Below are 14,183 nucleotides of genomic sequence, written 5' to 3'. Positions count from 1 at the left end.
GCGCGATTCAAGACAGATTTTTAGAAAAAACCCAAATTATTTCGCGTATACCGCCTGAGACTCATTTCTATAGAGAAAATACTTTTGTCGAGTCTCATTTGAAGAAGTGCGCTTTGTTTTCATTGTCGTTTGGTCTAACATATTATTTTGTTGACATGCCAATGTCAATCCACAAATCAGTATTGATTGCTTGCTTCGAAAATTAAATCAAAGTCGTAATTAACCGGCTCCTGGAATGAACCTATGATCTAAAGGAGTGTAACGATGAGTAGCCTGTCTAATACAAGGGAATTTCAGGAGAGAATGATACCAAGAGATGCTGGGGCTTATATGACGTTGTAGATTTCATGGAGACATTTATTTGAAATAATAAAAAACGATGTTTTTAATTTGAATAGATTTGTTATGGGTATTTATGAATTAATGAAGTAAATCAAGCCATGATATTTGGGAGCAGAAAGTTAGGCACCAGGGGAATAATCAGGACTTTGTTATTGACCTCGAAAGTTAAACATTCCATTGACTTTCCAGGCAAGAGAGCAGGATGAAACAAAAAAGGGCATTAAAATCATCTTAATTTAGATTTCTAACAAACTGTTATCGAATTTTTCACCATTTTACCACCCATGTGGAATTGTGTCAGTTATCGTCTTTTATTTTTCAGAGTGCCTTCTTTAGAGACAATTGCAGTTTTTTACTCCATTAAACTTTACATTGGTTACTATTTGTCAAATTAAAGAGACTTTTCGATTAACAGCACAATAAATTACACCTGTTTTCATTAATTTTGAATTGATTTTATTTGGTTTGGTTTTATGTATACACTGTAGCATCTTACAGTCATGAATACATATTTGATCAACTTATGTCCATAAATAAAATAAGAAGAATAACGATGACTATATAGGCAATTGGTTGATAATTTTGCTCTTTTTAATGAGAAGAACTAAAGATAAAAATGAAATTATATGAGAAATGCTGGAGATCATATTGATTAAAGCTCCTACATTTTAGATATAAAATCAATTAAAATAGAACAAAATTACACCATTTTAAGTTGTACGATATGATATATAATTATAAACATGCATAATAAGAAATCATAGACTTTTCAGCATGATCGCGAATCTTTATTACCCCCTTTTTTTCTCGATTATAAGCATATTAATGAAAACAATGATTTTTTCAACGACTATGTCATGTGGATTCAATGATTTCATTCATAATTCTATTACCAAAATATATCCAACCATCATAAAATCACCTTTCAGCCGATGAACCTGATGACTCTATACACGTGACCTCACAAATTACATCCATGACAACGTAACAACTTAATATCTCTGTTAATTTTTGATGAGTTTTCGTCAAGCCTTCATTGGAATATTTATCTCATTTCACATTTTTTATAAGAACCCACCTGACGTCATAATGCTATCTATAGCAAGCGAATAATCTCATAAAATTAAAGTGGAGAAATATGAAAGGAAGGTTTTAAGGCTACAGAGGGTCATTGGCAGAGACAATCTGAGAAATCATCGATCGAAATGTTCCACCTGCAAGTAACAGGCTCAGGTGTACGGATCTCATTTCAGATGGTAAGAGTTTCACAATATATAACAAATCTGTATCATCGTTGTACTGTTTACATGTCAGAAATGTGTTATCAACAATATTGAATCAACATTTTCAAATTCGGATTTCTATCCTCACACAATCATTACAATCAAGCACCTCCATCTTCATAACAGCTCGAGAGGTGGCGCTCTCTGCCTTATGATCTGGGTTTGTCGTCATCATCTCTGATGAAGCGTTGGCTCCTGATGATGTACCCTGCGAGTTACTATCCATGGAGCCTCTGTCTTTAACAACTGATATATGGATCTTGCTACCTTTCACGATATCTTCATTTTCACCTTGGAGTTCTGCCAAACTATTCACTATTCTTCTGTCTACCTGTAGGGGAAAAAAAATCCTGACACACATTTCTTAACTCTTAAGGTATTTCCCCCAGTTGAATTTCCGTAACTTTACTATCATCCTCATTATATGAAGAGATGGGAATGAAATATGCATGATTATCTCATCCCCGTCTCTCTCTAATCCACCCTCTTCCTCTCTCTCTCCTTTTCTCTGTCTTTCATGTCAATTTTTGTAGACCCTGACTTGCTCTTTAGTGATCGCTGTCCTTCTTTTCTTTTTTTCCTATCTTCTTTTATCCATCTCCAGTCATCTCGTTTGCTTTACCATTTGCCCTTGCTTTCCTTACTCTCTACAGATATTAGTTTTCAAGAAGTGACAAAGAGAGAGAGAGAGAGAGAGAAAGAAAAAGAGTGTGAAAATTAAGAAAAGAGAGATCAGGGTCCTGTAAATTCTATTATTCCCGTGTTTCAAATGATAATAATAATAATAATGATAATAACAATGATAATAGTGAAAATAATAATTTTCAATAATGATAATGATAATAAGTCTTCCATGTCCACTCTCCACAAAAAATTATGTTGCCATCCCTGTATGCTTCTAGTTCAATCAAACATTTATTAGAAGATTATTTTGACTCACCTCGTGTATGATGGAACGAGCCCCGTAATCAACATTGTAACCAGTTGCTAAAACTTTCAGAACAGACGGGTCCCAGGATAATTTTATATCGTGCATACTCTTTGCCTGATGAAAAAAATAAAAGATGGCAACAAATTCATAATAGTTTGTACAATTTGTTTTGGAAATCCTCCTCCATTTTATCAATATTATTCCTCTTCTTCTTCTTCATTTCCTTCTTCCCTTTTTTGCAATATTTTTATCATGATCGTCTTCATCATCATATTTTGGTTCCTCTTCTTGTTCTTATTTTTTGTTCTTCCTGTTCTTGTCTTTGCTATTGCTGTTATTGTTCGTATTCTTCATCTTCCCTACAATCTAATTATTCTGTTTCTTCTATTCCTTTCTTTTTTCTTTCTTTTTCTCCTCCTCTCCTCATCCTGCTGAAATTTAAAAATATACCTTGTCAGAAAAATTCTTTTTAGAACTTATGTTACAAAGTGACTGGTTTCTTCCCATTTTCACAAGAATCTATTCATTTTAGTAGAACTTTTATGAATTGTACTCTCTGACAATGTATCTCCTTCAAATTTGAGTATATTGGATTTTTTATAGCGTACACGTTTTGCCCATTTATCCATTTCTTTAGTAACAAGTTGAACAAGATCTTGCTCGGTGAACGGAAGAAAGAAGACAGTTTCATCGATTCTGCCAAGGAACTCGTCTCTCTTGAAGTGATCTTTGAGAATAGGCTGAATGACATCTTGCTTGAAGTTCTCAGGGATTTTCACTTGTTCTATACATTGAAGAGAGCATAAAAACATATCCAAATTATGTTTCGAATTTTAATTCAAAACAAAATTATCTATTCTTGTACTAATGAGGGAGGGGGACAAGATCATCCTAAATAGACATATCAAAAACATGAACCTCGTTGGCAACTTGCCTATTACTACATTATCATACGAAAATAATTCAAATCCGTTTCGTTGACAGAAATTGATAAATGGTTATGAGAATATTGTATGCGTGTTTTAATTTTTGTTCTTGCAGAAGTATATCAATCATAGTAGTTATGTATGTCCTTGACCGATCTGTAAAGTCACAAAAAAGACACGAAGAAGCAATGAGATAAGATGTATTGCTCGGGGCATAGGTTTCATGACCCGGTGTTCGAACCTCGAACTTTGTATGATACTCAGTACAGTAGACGTCTTAGACAGCTCAAGTCCCCGACGGCACATCCACCGTTTGTCACTTACCTGTGTCTTTCTTTGCTTCCTTCCAAAATTCAGTGATGGCATTGCTCCCAAGGTTTGATGTCATGAAGTATATAGCCTTCTCACCCCTAATAGTTTTACCTTTTCCGTCGGTCAGCCTCCCCTAATGAGGAAAACAACAAAGGGTAGACCTTAAATATCCACGACAGTCAGGTAAAACGCCACTGTCTGTTAATGAGTTGCCACGTGTAGGTCTTGTCCAATATTAGGCAACAGTAACTCTTTAAATGAAATTTAGATAACTGTTGATTTTAATGTAAAACAACAACGAAAAATATAGCAGTATAGACACAACATTCCGAGTTAAATTTTGAAACACCGACAGTGTGGAATAAGGGATCCGCTTGCCATTGGTCAAAGTGAGATATGAGAATGGTCATGAGATCTGGGGTCCGTTTCATAATGACTTACAACTGTTGTTACTTTGCAATTATGGAAACTACCATGGCAACAGGGCTCAGCAGCCAATCAAAATCAAGATTATCCTAGTAATTGCCAAAAGGCAAACTTACAACAGTTGTAATTCTTTATGAAACGGTTCCCAAAGCTAAAGAATCACCACTATAATTGTGAGTAGAGGGAATGATCCCTGAAGAATCGCCACCAGTCATGCTAATTGTGAGAAAGGAGAATAGATCCTAATAAGTTTTTAGTTTGAGGTTAAGAGAATGGCACAATAGAAAAACGGATACCTCGTCAAAAAGCTGTAGCATAATAGTAAGGACATCTGGGTGTGCTTTCTCAACTTCATCAAAGAGAACTACAGCTTTCGGAAACTTCTTGAGTTTCTCTGTTAGTTGACCGCCATCTTCATGACCAAGATAACCAGGAGGAGATCCGATGAATTTGCTGACCTGGTGCTTCTCTTGATATTCAGACATGTCAATTCTGATGAAACCAGCTTCTTTGAGCTTCAGGTAAGTCGACACTGCTTTTGCCATTTCGGTTTTCCCTGAATCGAAACGAGATTCTAAGTATTAATGATTACATCGCAGTATTTCCTAAAGTAATAAAGTAATTCACAAAATGAAAATTCAGAAGCAGATGTCAATGTAACCATGGACCTACTACTCTGATATAACCTTTCTTTTCCCCAATTCCCTCGTTAAATAGTATCGTTTTCTTAATTTTTTTCCAATATTTTACTAACTTTTCCCCATCAAAATAGTAAAAGTCTGTTTCCTTTTAGAATTCCATTATCACAGTCTCACACACCCACACTTTCACACGCAAACTCCTACTCACACACACACACACACACTCGCCCCGCACCCTCATACACATACCCAAGTAGGTATAAACCGCATTTCCAAACACAAAGTAAAAGAATACAGAAAGGAGTTTCTATATATGATTATTATTCTGAACTTTTATCAAACTCCTGCAGTATACTACTTTACTTACTTTACTTACCATGCTTACTACCACTAAAATCAAGTGGTATGCACTTCACTTCCCACTGTTATAACAAGTAGAAGCTTATAACAAACTCCAGCATTTACATAGCATTATTAATTCCAAGTATCATATTCATAAACAGAGGAATCGCATAAAGTATGCAACTGTCTTTTCAAAAACAAATTCAGAGATTCGGGATACAACATACAAAAATGATAGATATTGAAGATCACTGCCCTGCAACATAAGATGAAACCCAAAATTGGTGATTGATAACTAACCAATACCAGATGATCCCAAGAAAAGGAATACCAGCGGTTTGTCTTCACTTTGCCAACCTCCTTCCTTCCGTCTAATAGCTGGAATTCAGGAAAAAAATGAATCAAAATTAATAATTGTTAGTAGGTAATAGAGTAGGTTACTCTTACTCTATAAAAGGATAAGTCCACCCCAACCAAAAGTGGATTTGAATAAAAAAGAAAAATCCAACAGGCACAACACTGAAAATTTCATCAAATCGGATGGAAAATAAGAAAGTTGCTAAATAAGACAATTTTAAGTTTCGCTTAATCTCACATCCTGATTGGTATGCAAATGAGGGAAATGATGACATCACACACTCACTATTTCTTTTGTATTTTATTATATGAAATCTGAAATATTCTAATTTTCTTCTCATTGTCCTGTGAAACAAAGTTTTATTTCGACCTTAACATGTTGAATTACCATTTTTTTTAACATTTTATGTTTCAGTCAAGTTGGTCTTTATTGTCAAATCTGTAAAAATTGAAATATTGTATAATTCAAACAAACAAACAAACAAAAATAGTGAGTGAAGAACATCATCAATTCTTTCATTTGCATGTGACTAAATTGTGCATATAACGACTTTTTGAAAACAATGGAAACTTAAAAATGTCGTAATTTTCTTATTTTACATCCGATTTTTATGAAATTTTTAGTATCACGCTTGTCTGATTTTTCTCTATTGATTCCAATCAACATTTTTTTGAGGTTGACTTGACCTTTAAGCATGGTGGATGTGTGAATACACCCTAAACCGATGTATGATGAGAAATCTTTCACACTTACTTCGTGCCACCAAGGAGATAGCGTGCTTTTGACCAATAATTTTATCCTGAAAATGTTTCTCAAGTTTAGTGGGTTTCCTGTGTGTTGAGATTTCCATTCCAGCGAGCTGAAAAAAAAGGCAGATTTTCAGTATCACAATAAACAAAAAATGTTTAGTCAGTGTATATATTTATTCGTTTTATTCATTTCTTATTTTCATATTTATTTTCACTTATTTATATATTTATTTGCCTGTCTTTCTTTCTTTCTGTTTATCATCGTTGTTATTAATTAATGATTTTAATTTGGGTAGGGGCAGTGCTTTTGTAAATTTTACTCTTTTTTCAGTTGACACTGAATAAATCCTGATTATCCAGAAATTTATATTAAAGCATTCACAGGTTTGAGTATATAAGTTTCGACTTTAAATCGTGTGAGATTGAAAAATAAATCTGATCGATTCAAATCCGAATTCGGTCATCGGAAGTCCTATATACTTACGCCAGTTGCAAGATGTTGGACTTGTGGTACATCATGCCCATCGCCGACCGAGAACAACTGCTGACCGTGTTCACACACCCAACAAATCACGCTGTCCATCGGATTATCATGGGTACAATGTGGACACGACCACACATCAACCCACTGGTCATCGTGACAATGGACACAGTTCAGTGACGTCACAGGGTTGGATCTTGAACAAGCAGGACAGACCCAGTCACTGTCGACGACATCTAATGATGTAGCTCCAGTTGGCTCGTCTAGTGCAACAGCATACTCATGGTATTCAAATGTTGGTGCGTGAGGATTTCGAATCAGGCAGGCTGAACAGTTTAACAAGTCAACTTTATTGTTGTGAGTGCACATAGGGCAAGACCACTGAAATAATAAAATCAATAGGACATGTAAATTCATTGGCGGTGATAAAGGGGGCAGTGGGCGGCCCCCCTTTTTATAGAAAAAAGAAAGAAATTGGAAGAAAGAAGATTATCTAAAAGCAAGATTTGGGTCATGTGACTATTATCACCCTATTATTGACCTAATTATTAGGTAATCTTTCCTCTATGGCATCGCCCTTGTATATATAAAAAATGCCATGTGAATACCCAGCGATACATAAAAATACAATAAATAGCCGGCATAATAGGGGATATCTCCATTTCAGTAATAACTCATAGATTATTTTGCAGAATTAATTTATATTTCAAATCAATTAAACGTATCCTGTAAGTAATGTAAAAACCGGAATGGGCCAATGTTATATGTATTTCATATTTAATTTGTAAATTAAAAAAAAATAATAATATTAACAATAATGATGATGATAATAATAATAATGATGATGATAACAGGGGCGGATCCATGATTTTTCAAGGGGGGGGGCACATTTTTCCGAGAAAAAATTTGACAAGCAATACAAAAAAAAGGATTTTGACCCAAAATTAATGATATTTCGTCCCCGAAAAAAAAATGACAAGCAAATTAAATAATAATAACGATAATGATGATGATGATGATAATAATAATAATAATAACGATAATGATGATGATTATGATAATAATAATAATAATGAATAAATAAACAGCTCTTGTATAGCGCATATCATTATGTCTCTATGCTTTCAAACAAAGGACTTGGGTTCCGTATTAACACAAAGATTATCAATTAACCGTACGCTTGATTTTTACAATTGATTGTACATTGTAGGCGATGGAATTAATGGTAGAAAAGTGTTCTACAATATAAGCTTTGTATCACGGGCCCTTGGATATATCCAGGCTTTCGCTTGGCGGTCGTAGTTAATTACAGTGCACACGCATTTCAAAGAATTAATATCTACCAGGTACCAATTTACCTCACCTGGGTCGACTGCAGCACAATGTGGATACATTTCTTGCTGAAGGAAACTACGCCATGCTGGGATTGAACCCACGACTCTCTTCTTCAGAGTCCATCCACTGGGCCACAAACTTTCTCTGATTCTAATTTAGGAGAGACTCATTTTCTAAATCGATTCTACATGAAAAATAAGGAAAGCTAGAGAAAGATTCCTTTCCAGATGAGGGATAAGGTATATAGGAAGGCACCAGAAAGGTAGACAGACAAGCGATCTATTGGTCAAGCTACATGTATTTTAAAAACACATTGTTTATACCCTTCGTGCATTCTGGCAATTTTTTCAAGTTGTTCACCCGCCCTTTCAAAATACCACGTACCTCGTCTTCATTTGGAGTTGATACATCTCCGAAATCTATCCTCTCTGAGTCACATGCTTGGCATTTCGATGCACTGTTTTGGTTGAAGAAAGTACAATGTTGACAGGTCCAGTCTGCTTCAGCCATTACTAACTTCTATGATCCTTTCAAATAAAGAATTAATAATTTGATAATGAGCAAAGATATTTCTGATTGAATCTTCAGCAAAATTAGATGTAAATAAAATTTGAAATATGTGATTTTCCCGCACACACATAACAGTTCATTTTCATTTTTAGTTAACAAAACAATCAAGATGTACATAGCCCCCCCCCCCCCATCAACAAAATAAACCTATCAAGTATACATCTCACATTTCATTTTTTCTTACAACAAAGTAATATCTGTCAGTTTTCTGAAAAAAAAATCGTGTAAAAATAAACATATATGTTGTTCCTATGTGTTTTAAAGAAAATGAGACAAAAACGTTTATACTCACCAGTCGCAAGATTCCCTGTTCATATCAGGCTATAGCCTGCAAATAACTGATAGGTGGCGAATTTCTATTTTGTCGTAAAACAAATGTCAAACTTCTTGGAAAAGCTAAGCCTAATCTTATCTTGTAATTACTTAACCTGTAATATCATATTTGTTATTGGTAAAAATGCTGAATATGTTATAATACTAGTTCATAATCATGAGTTCAAATGATAATCTCTTCCAAAGGTATGTATACATGCCAAAGTTCGAATTCCATCCAGTTTTGTTTTATGCGACATTCTTAAAATGCAATGGAATTTGTTCCACTTTATTGTGTCATTATTGATATTATATATATTCTACGGGAAATGAAGATAATTTTCATCCACTGTTTGCCTGACCTAGCAACAAGCAACATATGTAAATCGTATACAGGCCAGTAGAGAGATTCGTTATCAAGTGGCTTTCACAATTGATCTTGTGACTATTTGTAACCATGCATTGTAATTCTGTACAAATGTAGCAGAATGGTCAAAAACAGAAGCACGACCAACTGTGAAAGAAGAAATGAAAATAATTCCAATCTACAATTGATTGCGTGTATAAATGTATGAATTTACTTCCTTGTTGAATTCAGTCATGGTTGGTTGATAATGATCTTTACCATTCCGTCAAATCATGATTATTATTGCCTTCTTCTTATTATAACCATCAAAAATACTATGTCAAAATGATCTTCCCTATTATGATTGGCTCAACTCACCTCATCAGTTATCTGACGATTTAGACACCACATAAGGCTAACCAAATATGATCTGAAATTCTGCTTCGAATGTTTTGAAGATGTACAATTTTGTCAGTTGCATGGATGCACTGTTGTGTATTAAATTCAAAGCAATATTGTGTGAAATCAGGCAAGTGAAAATAATAAATAAAAATAAATAAAACCTAACAAATCCTGAACATATATGTATTACATTCTTTCATCCTGGATTCTACACAACACACAATCAAAAGAGAGAGAGGGAGAGAGGGGTGGAGAGACAGATAAAGACAGAAAGAGGGGTGAGGGTATCATCAGCAGACTATTTATAATGAGAACGATTTCTAGTCAAGTAGTAATATTCAATATTGAATTTTTTTAATAACTTGAAATAACAACTTGTAAACATTTTGAAGTAATTATGAAGGCCAAAGTGTTCCCGGAAGTACATAATCAAAGAACTTAGGTCAAGTCCACCCCAAAAATTGCTGAATGGAAATGATAGAGAAAAAAAAAAGAGAAAAAAAAAAAGAGAAAAAACCTAACAAGCATAACGCTGAAAATTTATTCAAAATTGGATGAAAAATTAGAAAGTTATGACATTTTCAAGTTTCGCTTATTTTTCTCTGAAAAGATATACACAACTCAGTGATATGCAAATGAGAGAGTCGATGAGGTCCCTCACTCACTAATTCTTTTGTTTTTTATTGTTTGAATAATACAATATTTCAGTTTTTTACAGATTTGACAACAATAAAAGGACCAACTTGACTTAATCATAAGCTGTTAAAATACTGGTCATGATGATTGAAAGTCAATGCACATGTTCAGGAGGAATAAAATTTGTTTCACATGCCCATGAGGAGGAACTTGGATTTTGTTATTAATTCATATAATAAAATACAGTGTGTAATTCCAAAAAGACATGAAATACACTCACATGAAATGTTTAAGGACTTCAATCAACGGTCAATTGTACTGAATTTTTAAAGTAAATGAAAATAATCTTGTATTCAAAGTTCATTCTGTTTATCTCTTGTTCGACGATATGCACACACCGTGGACTGCAACTAATAAAGTTGTGCAACTATCTTTCTATTTACTTCACCGATAGAGGGCCCTAATATTTGCGGACTTATTGTGACGGTCTATTTTCAGCCAAGGTTCCATGGTGTAATGGTTAGCACTCGAGACTCTGAATCTCGCGATCCGAGTTCAAATCTCGGTGGGACCTCATTTTAATCATTTCTTTTTTTTTTAATTCGCCTAAAATCATTGATGAGTGTATCTATGGGAATAATATGCATCACTTGAATAGTGATACTTGTCGGTATGTTTATTTTTTTATGATTATTTATCTTCTCCGCATTATGCACTGGATAGGCTCTAGCTCTTCAGTCTAGACGACTCTTCTTCTTTGGGGTTCAGAATTTAGTCAGCAGGGTCTGCAGAATGTTTTATTTGTTCTTTCGTTTGTTTGATTTTGCTGTTATTTTTATGTCATTTTGTTTGTTTTGGTTTTTTAAGGATGGGTATGAGTCAATGTCAGGCTGTTAAAATATCTTCGCCTCTATGAGCCTTATAGCCATCATCATGATTCAAACATTCACTCATCCATCTTTTTACGAAAAATAATACTTCCATTTAATTGACTGATTCTTCAGAGGATAAATTTACACGTACACGTATAATATAAACGTATAAATTAATCATCTGAATACAACCTAGGTAAACTTCAAAATTGTATCCTTCAAATGGTCTTTATTTTATACTTCTGTTCTTCAAAGTGTCAATCCTTAAACGTGTATACAATAGACCAGTTCGTAGTTACTTCATGGACAATTTTGGTCAAATGACCTTTCATTTCTTTCATCATGTTAGAAAGATTTCAAAGCAAGATATTACGTAAGCTTGCCTTACATAGCAGGATGAAGAAATTGAATAGACCAGGTGACTAGAATAGCACACAAATGAACACTTAATGAAGGCATTTATTGTATCCCTTCTTTGAATGCATATCTTAGCATGTTGCACAATGTACTTTGCAAACTGTGAAATACCAGTCGTTCGTGGAAGTATTGTTTTGTTTTGTGGATGTAAATGAAAACGACAATTCAAAAGAATACATGAATAATCAAGACATCAAAGTTGGTGCCTATCTCATTAGATTTTAAAGCGCCATGTCACTTTAGTACAAATGACCTTCTGATCATGCGTATAATCTTTTGATCATGCGCATAAAGGAACTACGAACTGGCTTATTCATATATTGCCTTGAATTATAATTCATTGAATGGAAATTAAACAAAGAATTGAATATAGGATTTGTTTTAGTTTATAAGACGGCAATAAGATGACTTCCTCGTTTTCATTTGAATATCCTATTAACTTTGTAGCTGTTGTTCTTTCATGCTACAAATGGAAGCATTTTTACATGAAAAAAGTCCAAGGTAAAAATGAGGTTCCACCGAGATTCGAACTCGGATCGCGAGATTCAGAGTCTCGAGTGCTAACCGTTACACCATGGAACCTTGATTACTATCTAATGTCCTATCACATTATAGAGAGAAGACAGTTAGATTGCAAGATCGAATAATAGAATGGACTTTGAATAAATAAAAAAATAAAATATAGTTCGATCAAAAACACAAACTAGATGTTAACGATACGGCTATATCATAAGTCATAACTTTACTTATCTTGTAGACACATAGTTAGGGACGATTGTAAATAGAAATGTACAAATGGTATAAATATTCCCAATAATGGAAGAGAAATCAGTGTCTGTACATGTCGAGGTAGATCTATATGACCGAGAGCTAAATACAAAAACGAAAGCCAAATGTCACTCGCGCCTTTTTTAATATTTCCTTTTAAATAGAAATTTGGCTTCATAATCGTATAGTCATTTTTTTTAATGCTCACTGCACCATTGGCGCTAAAAGTGATATTTTGATAAATTGAAATTAGAGAGTATTTTATGATAACCAGGAGCGGATCCAGGACTCAAGGGGGGGTGCACATTTTTCCAATGAAATTTAGACAAGCCCCCAAAAAGTCCTCACTTTCAAAAATAGGGGAGTGACTTGGGTTAAAACGGTATATTTACATTACAAATTATGGCTATTAAAAGGGGGCACATTTATCAGCTGAAAATATGACAAGCAAAAAAAAATGAAATGGGAGATCATGAGATGCAAACAATGAGGTTCCACCGAGATTTGAACTCGGATCGCGAGATTCAGAGTCTCGAGTGCTAACCATTACACCATGGAACCTTGACTTGCATAAAGTCGTTCACACAAAGACCCACAACTTTAGGATTGGTGAAGTTTGGAGAAAGATAATTGAGATTGTAATCAGAGTCTGGTATCTGAATAGATCATTGGGCAGTCATATGTTTATACCTCCCCTGATTTCCAAGACTTTTCGGGAGCCCTTAAAAGGAAATTTTTGAAAGCTAATTACAGATTTAAAATAATAAGTAAATAATTATCGAAGGGAATTTGGTACATTTCCCCCCTACTATGATACCTATCACCTTCTTCTTTTCGTTTTATTGCTTTAATTTCCCATCGTTCCTCACGTATTTGATATCCCTCCCCCTCCCCCCCCCCCACATTCACCCCCTTTATCTCTCTGTCATGGCCTTAGTTTCTGAGTTCTTCATTTTATAAAATAGAATCTAAACAGCTTTTCAAAACCTGAAACACGAAAGACCTTAAAAGACCTTACAGATTGCTAGCAGAAGCGTTTCCATGCTAGAAAATTAGCAATTTTCACATTTTTCAACCTGCTGTCCAAACAAACGAGGAACTTCAATTTGTTTTGTGGTAATGATAAAGTACTAATAGACAGTCATGTAAAAAAAAATTGTCAACCAACACAAAAAATGTCTTCCATGGATAAATTAAAGGTCAAAATGTTGAACTTGAGTCCCATCCGACACACAAAAATGTCACCTTTAATTCACCCATAATCATTTTTTTCATTGACTAAAAAGTAAATAGTATTGCTCATGTCCAGTACGTACGACACGTATGTGGAATCGCCCTACTACGGTCTGACAAGACAATGATACAATCATTATTCAATACATTATAAGTAAAGAGCATTTGTGCATGATTATCTTGTGATTATCTGAAATTGAAAAAGCGAAAGATAAAAATGAGGTCCCACCGAGATTCGAACTCGGATCGCGAGATTCAGAGTCTCGAGTGCTAACCATTACACCATGGGACCTTGACTTGCAATGATAATTTACCCATAGGACCCTGTCGTTAGGATTGATGAAACGTGGAGAAAGGTAATGCGACTATGATCATCTGAGTGAGTCTCAACTTTTCAAGAGATCATCGGTTATTGGGTCCATCTCTCCGGAGTTTTAGAAGAAATTTACATGTCGGTTATTCAAAATAAATTAAGGGTTTTCCAACGATATTTATGAATTC

The 14,183-nt window shown here is 34.4% G+C and overlaps 1 protein-coding gene and 4 non-coding genes across 7 annotated transcripts; 1 reads left to right on the top strand and 4 right to left on the bottom strand.

Annotated features, from left to right (window-relative positions):
- Positions 1-1,374: 1,374 nt before the first annotated feature.
- On the bottom strand, positions 1,375-9,520 carry LOC121407953 (caseinolytic peptidase B protein homolog). Of its 3 annotated transcripts, XM_041599231.1 has the most exons (10): positions 8,989-9,520; positions 8,511-8,653; positions 6,795-7,172; positions 6,315-6,420; positions 5,504-5,581; positions 4,517-4,776; positions 3,807-3,927; positions 3,165-3,340; positions 2,566-2,670; positions 1,375-1,956 (listed from the first exon to the last, which is right to left on the bottom strand). In XM_041599231.1, the coding sequence occupies exons 2-10, from the start codon at positions 8,634-8,636 to the stop codon at positions 1,690-1,692; spliced, it is 1,617 nt and encodes a 538-aa protein (XP_041455165.1). In that variant the 5' UTR covers positions 8,637-8,653; positions 8,989-9,520; the 3' UTR covers positions 1,375-1,689. The 3 variants fall into 3 exon arrangements, with proteins under 3 accessions (XP_041455165.1, XP_041455157.1, XP_041455174.1); XM_041599223.1 differs by having other exon boundaries at positions 8,511-9,520; XM_041599240.1 differs by having other exon boundaries at positions 1,861-1,952; positions 8,511-9,520.
- Positions 9,521-10,894: 1,374 nt separating this feature from the next.
- TRNAQ-CUG lies at positions 10,895-10,966 on the top strand. Its single transcript has one exon. It is a non-coding gene; the product is annotated as a tRNA-Gln (tRNA).
- A 1,225-nt stretch (positions 10,967-12,191) lies between these two features.
- Positions 12,192-12,263, bottom strand: TRNAQ-CUG. The gene has a single exon. It is a non-coding gene; the product is annotated as a tRNA-Gln (tRNA).
- A 675-nt stretch (positions 12,264-12,938) lies between these two features.
- Positions 12,939-13,010, bottom strand: TRNAQ-CUG. The gene has a single exon. It is a non-coding gene; the product is annotated as a tRNA-Gln (tRNA).
- Positions 13,011-13,902: 892 nt separating this feature from the next.
- On the bottom strand, positions 13,903-13,974 carry TRNAQ-CUG. The gene has a single exon. It is a non-coding gene; the product is annotated as a tRNA-Gln (tRNA).
- Positions 13,975-14,183: the final 209 nt, after the last annotated feature.

The sequence above is a fragment of the Lytechinus variegatus genome, chromosome 1, assembly GCF_018143015.1.
Source record: "Lytechinus variegatus isolate NC3 chromosome 1, Lvar_3.0, whole genome shotgun sequence".
In the NCBI taxonomy this organism is placed as follows: Eukaryota; Metazoa; Echinodermata; class Echinoidea; order Temnopleuroida; family Toxopneustidae; genus Lytechinus; species Lytechinus variegatus.
Note: the sequence above shows the minus strand (reverse complement) of the source record. Positions and strands in the feature narration are given on the sequence as shown.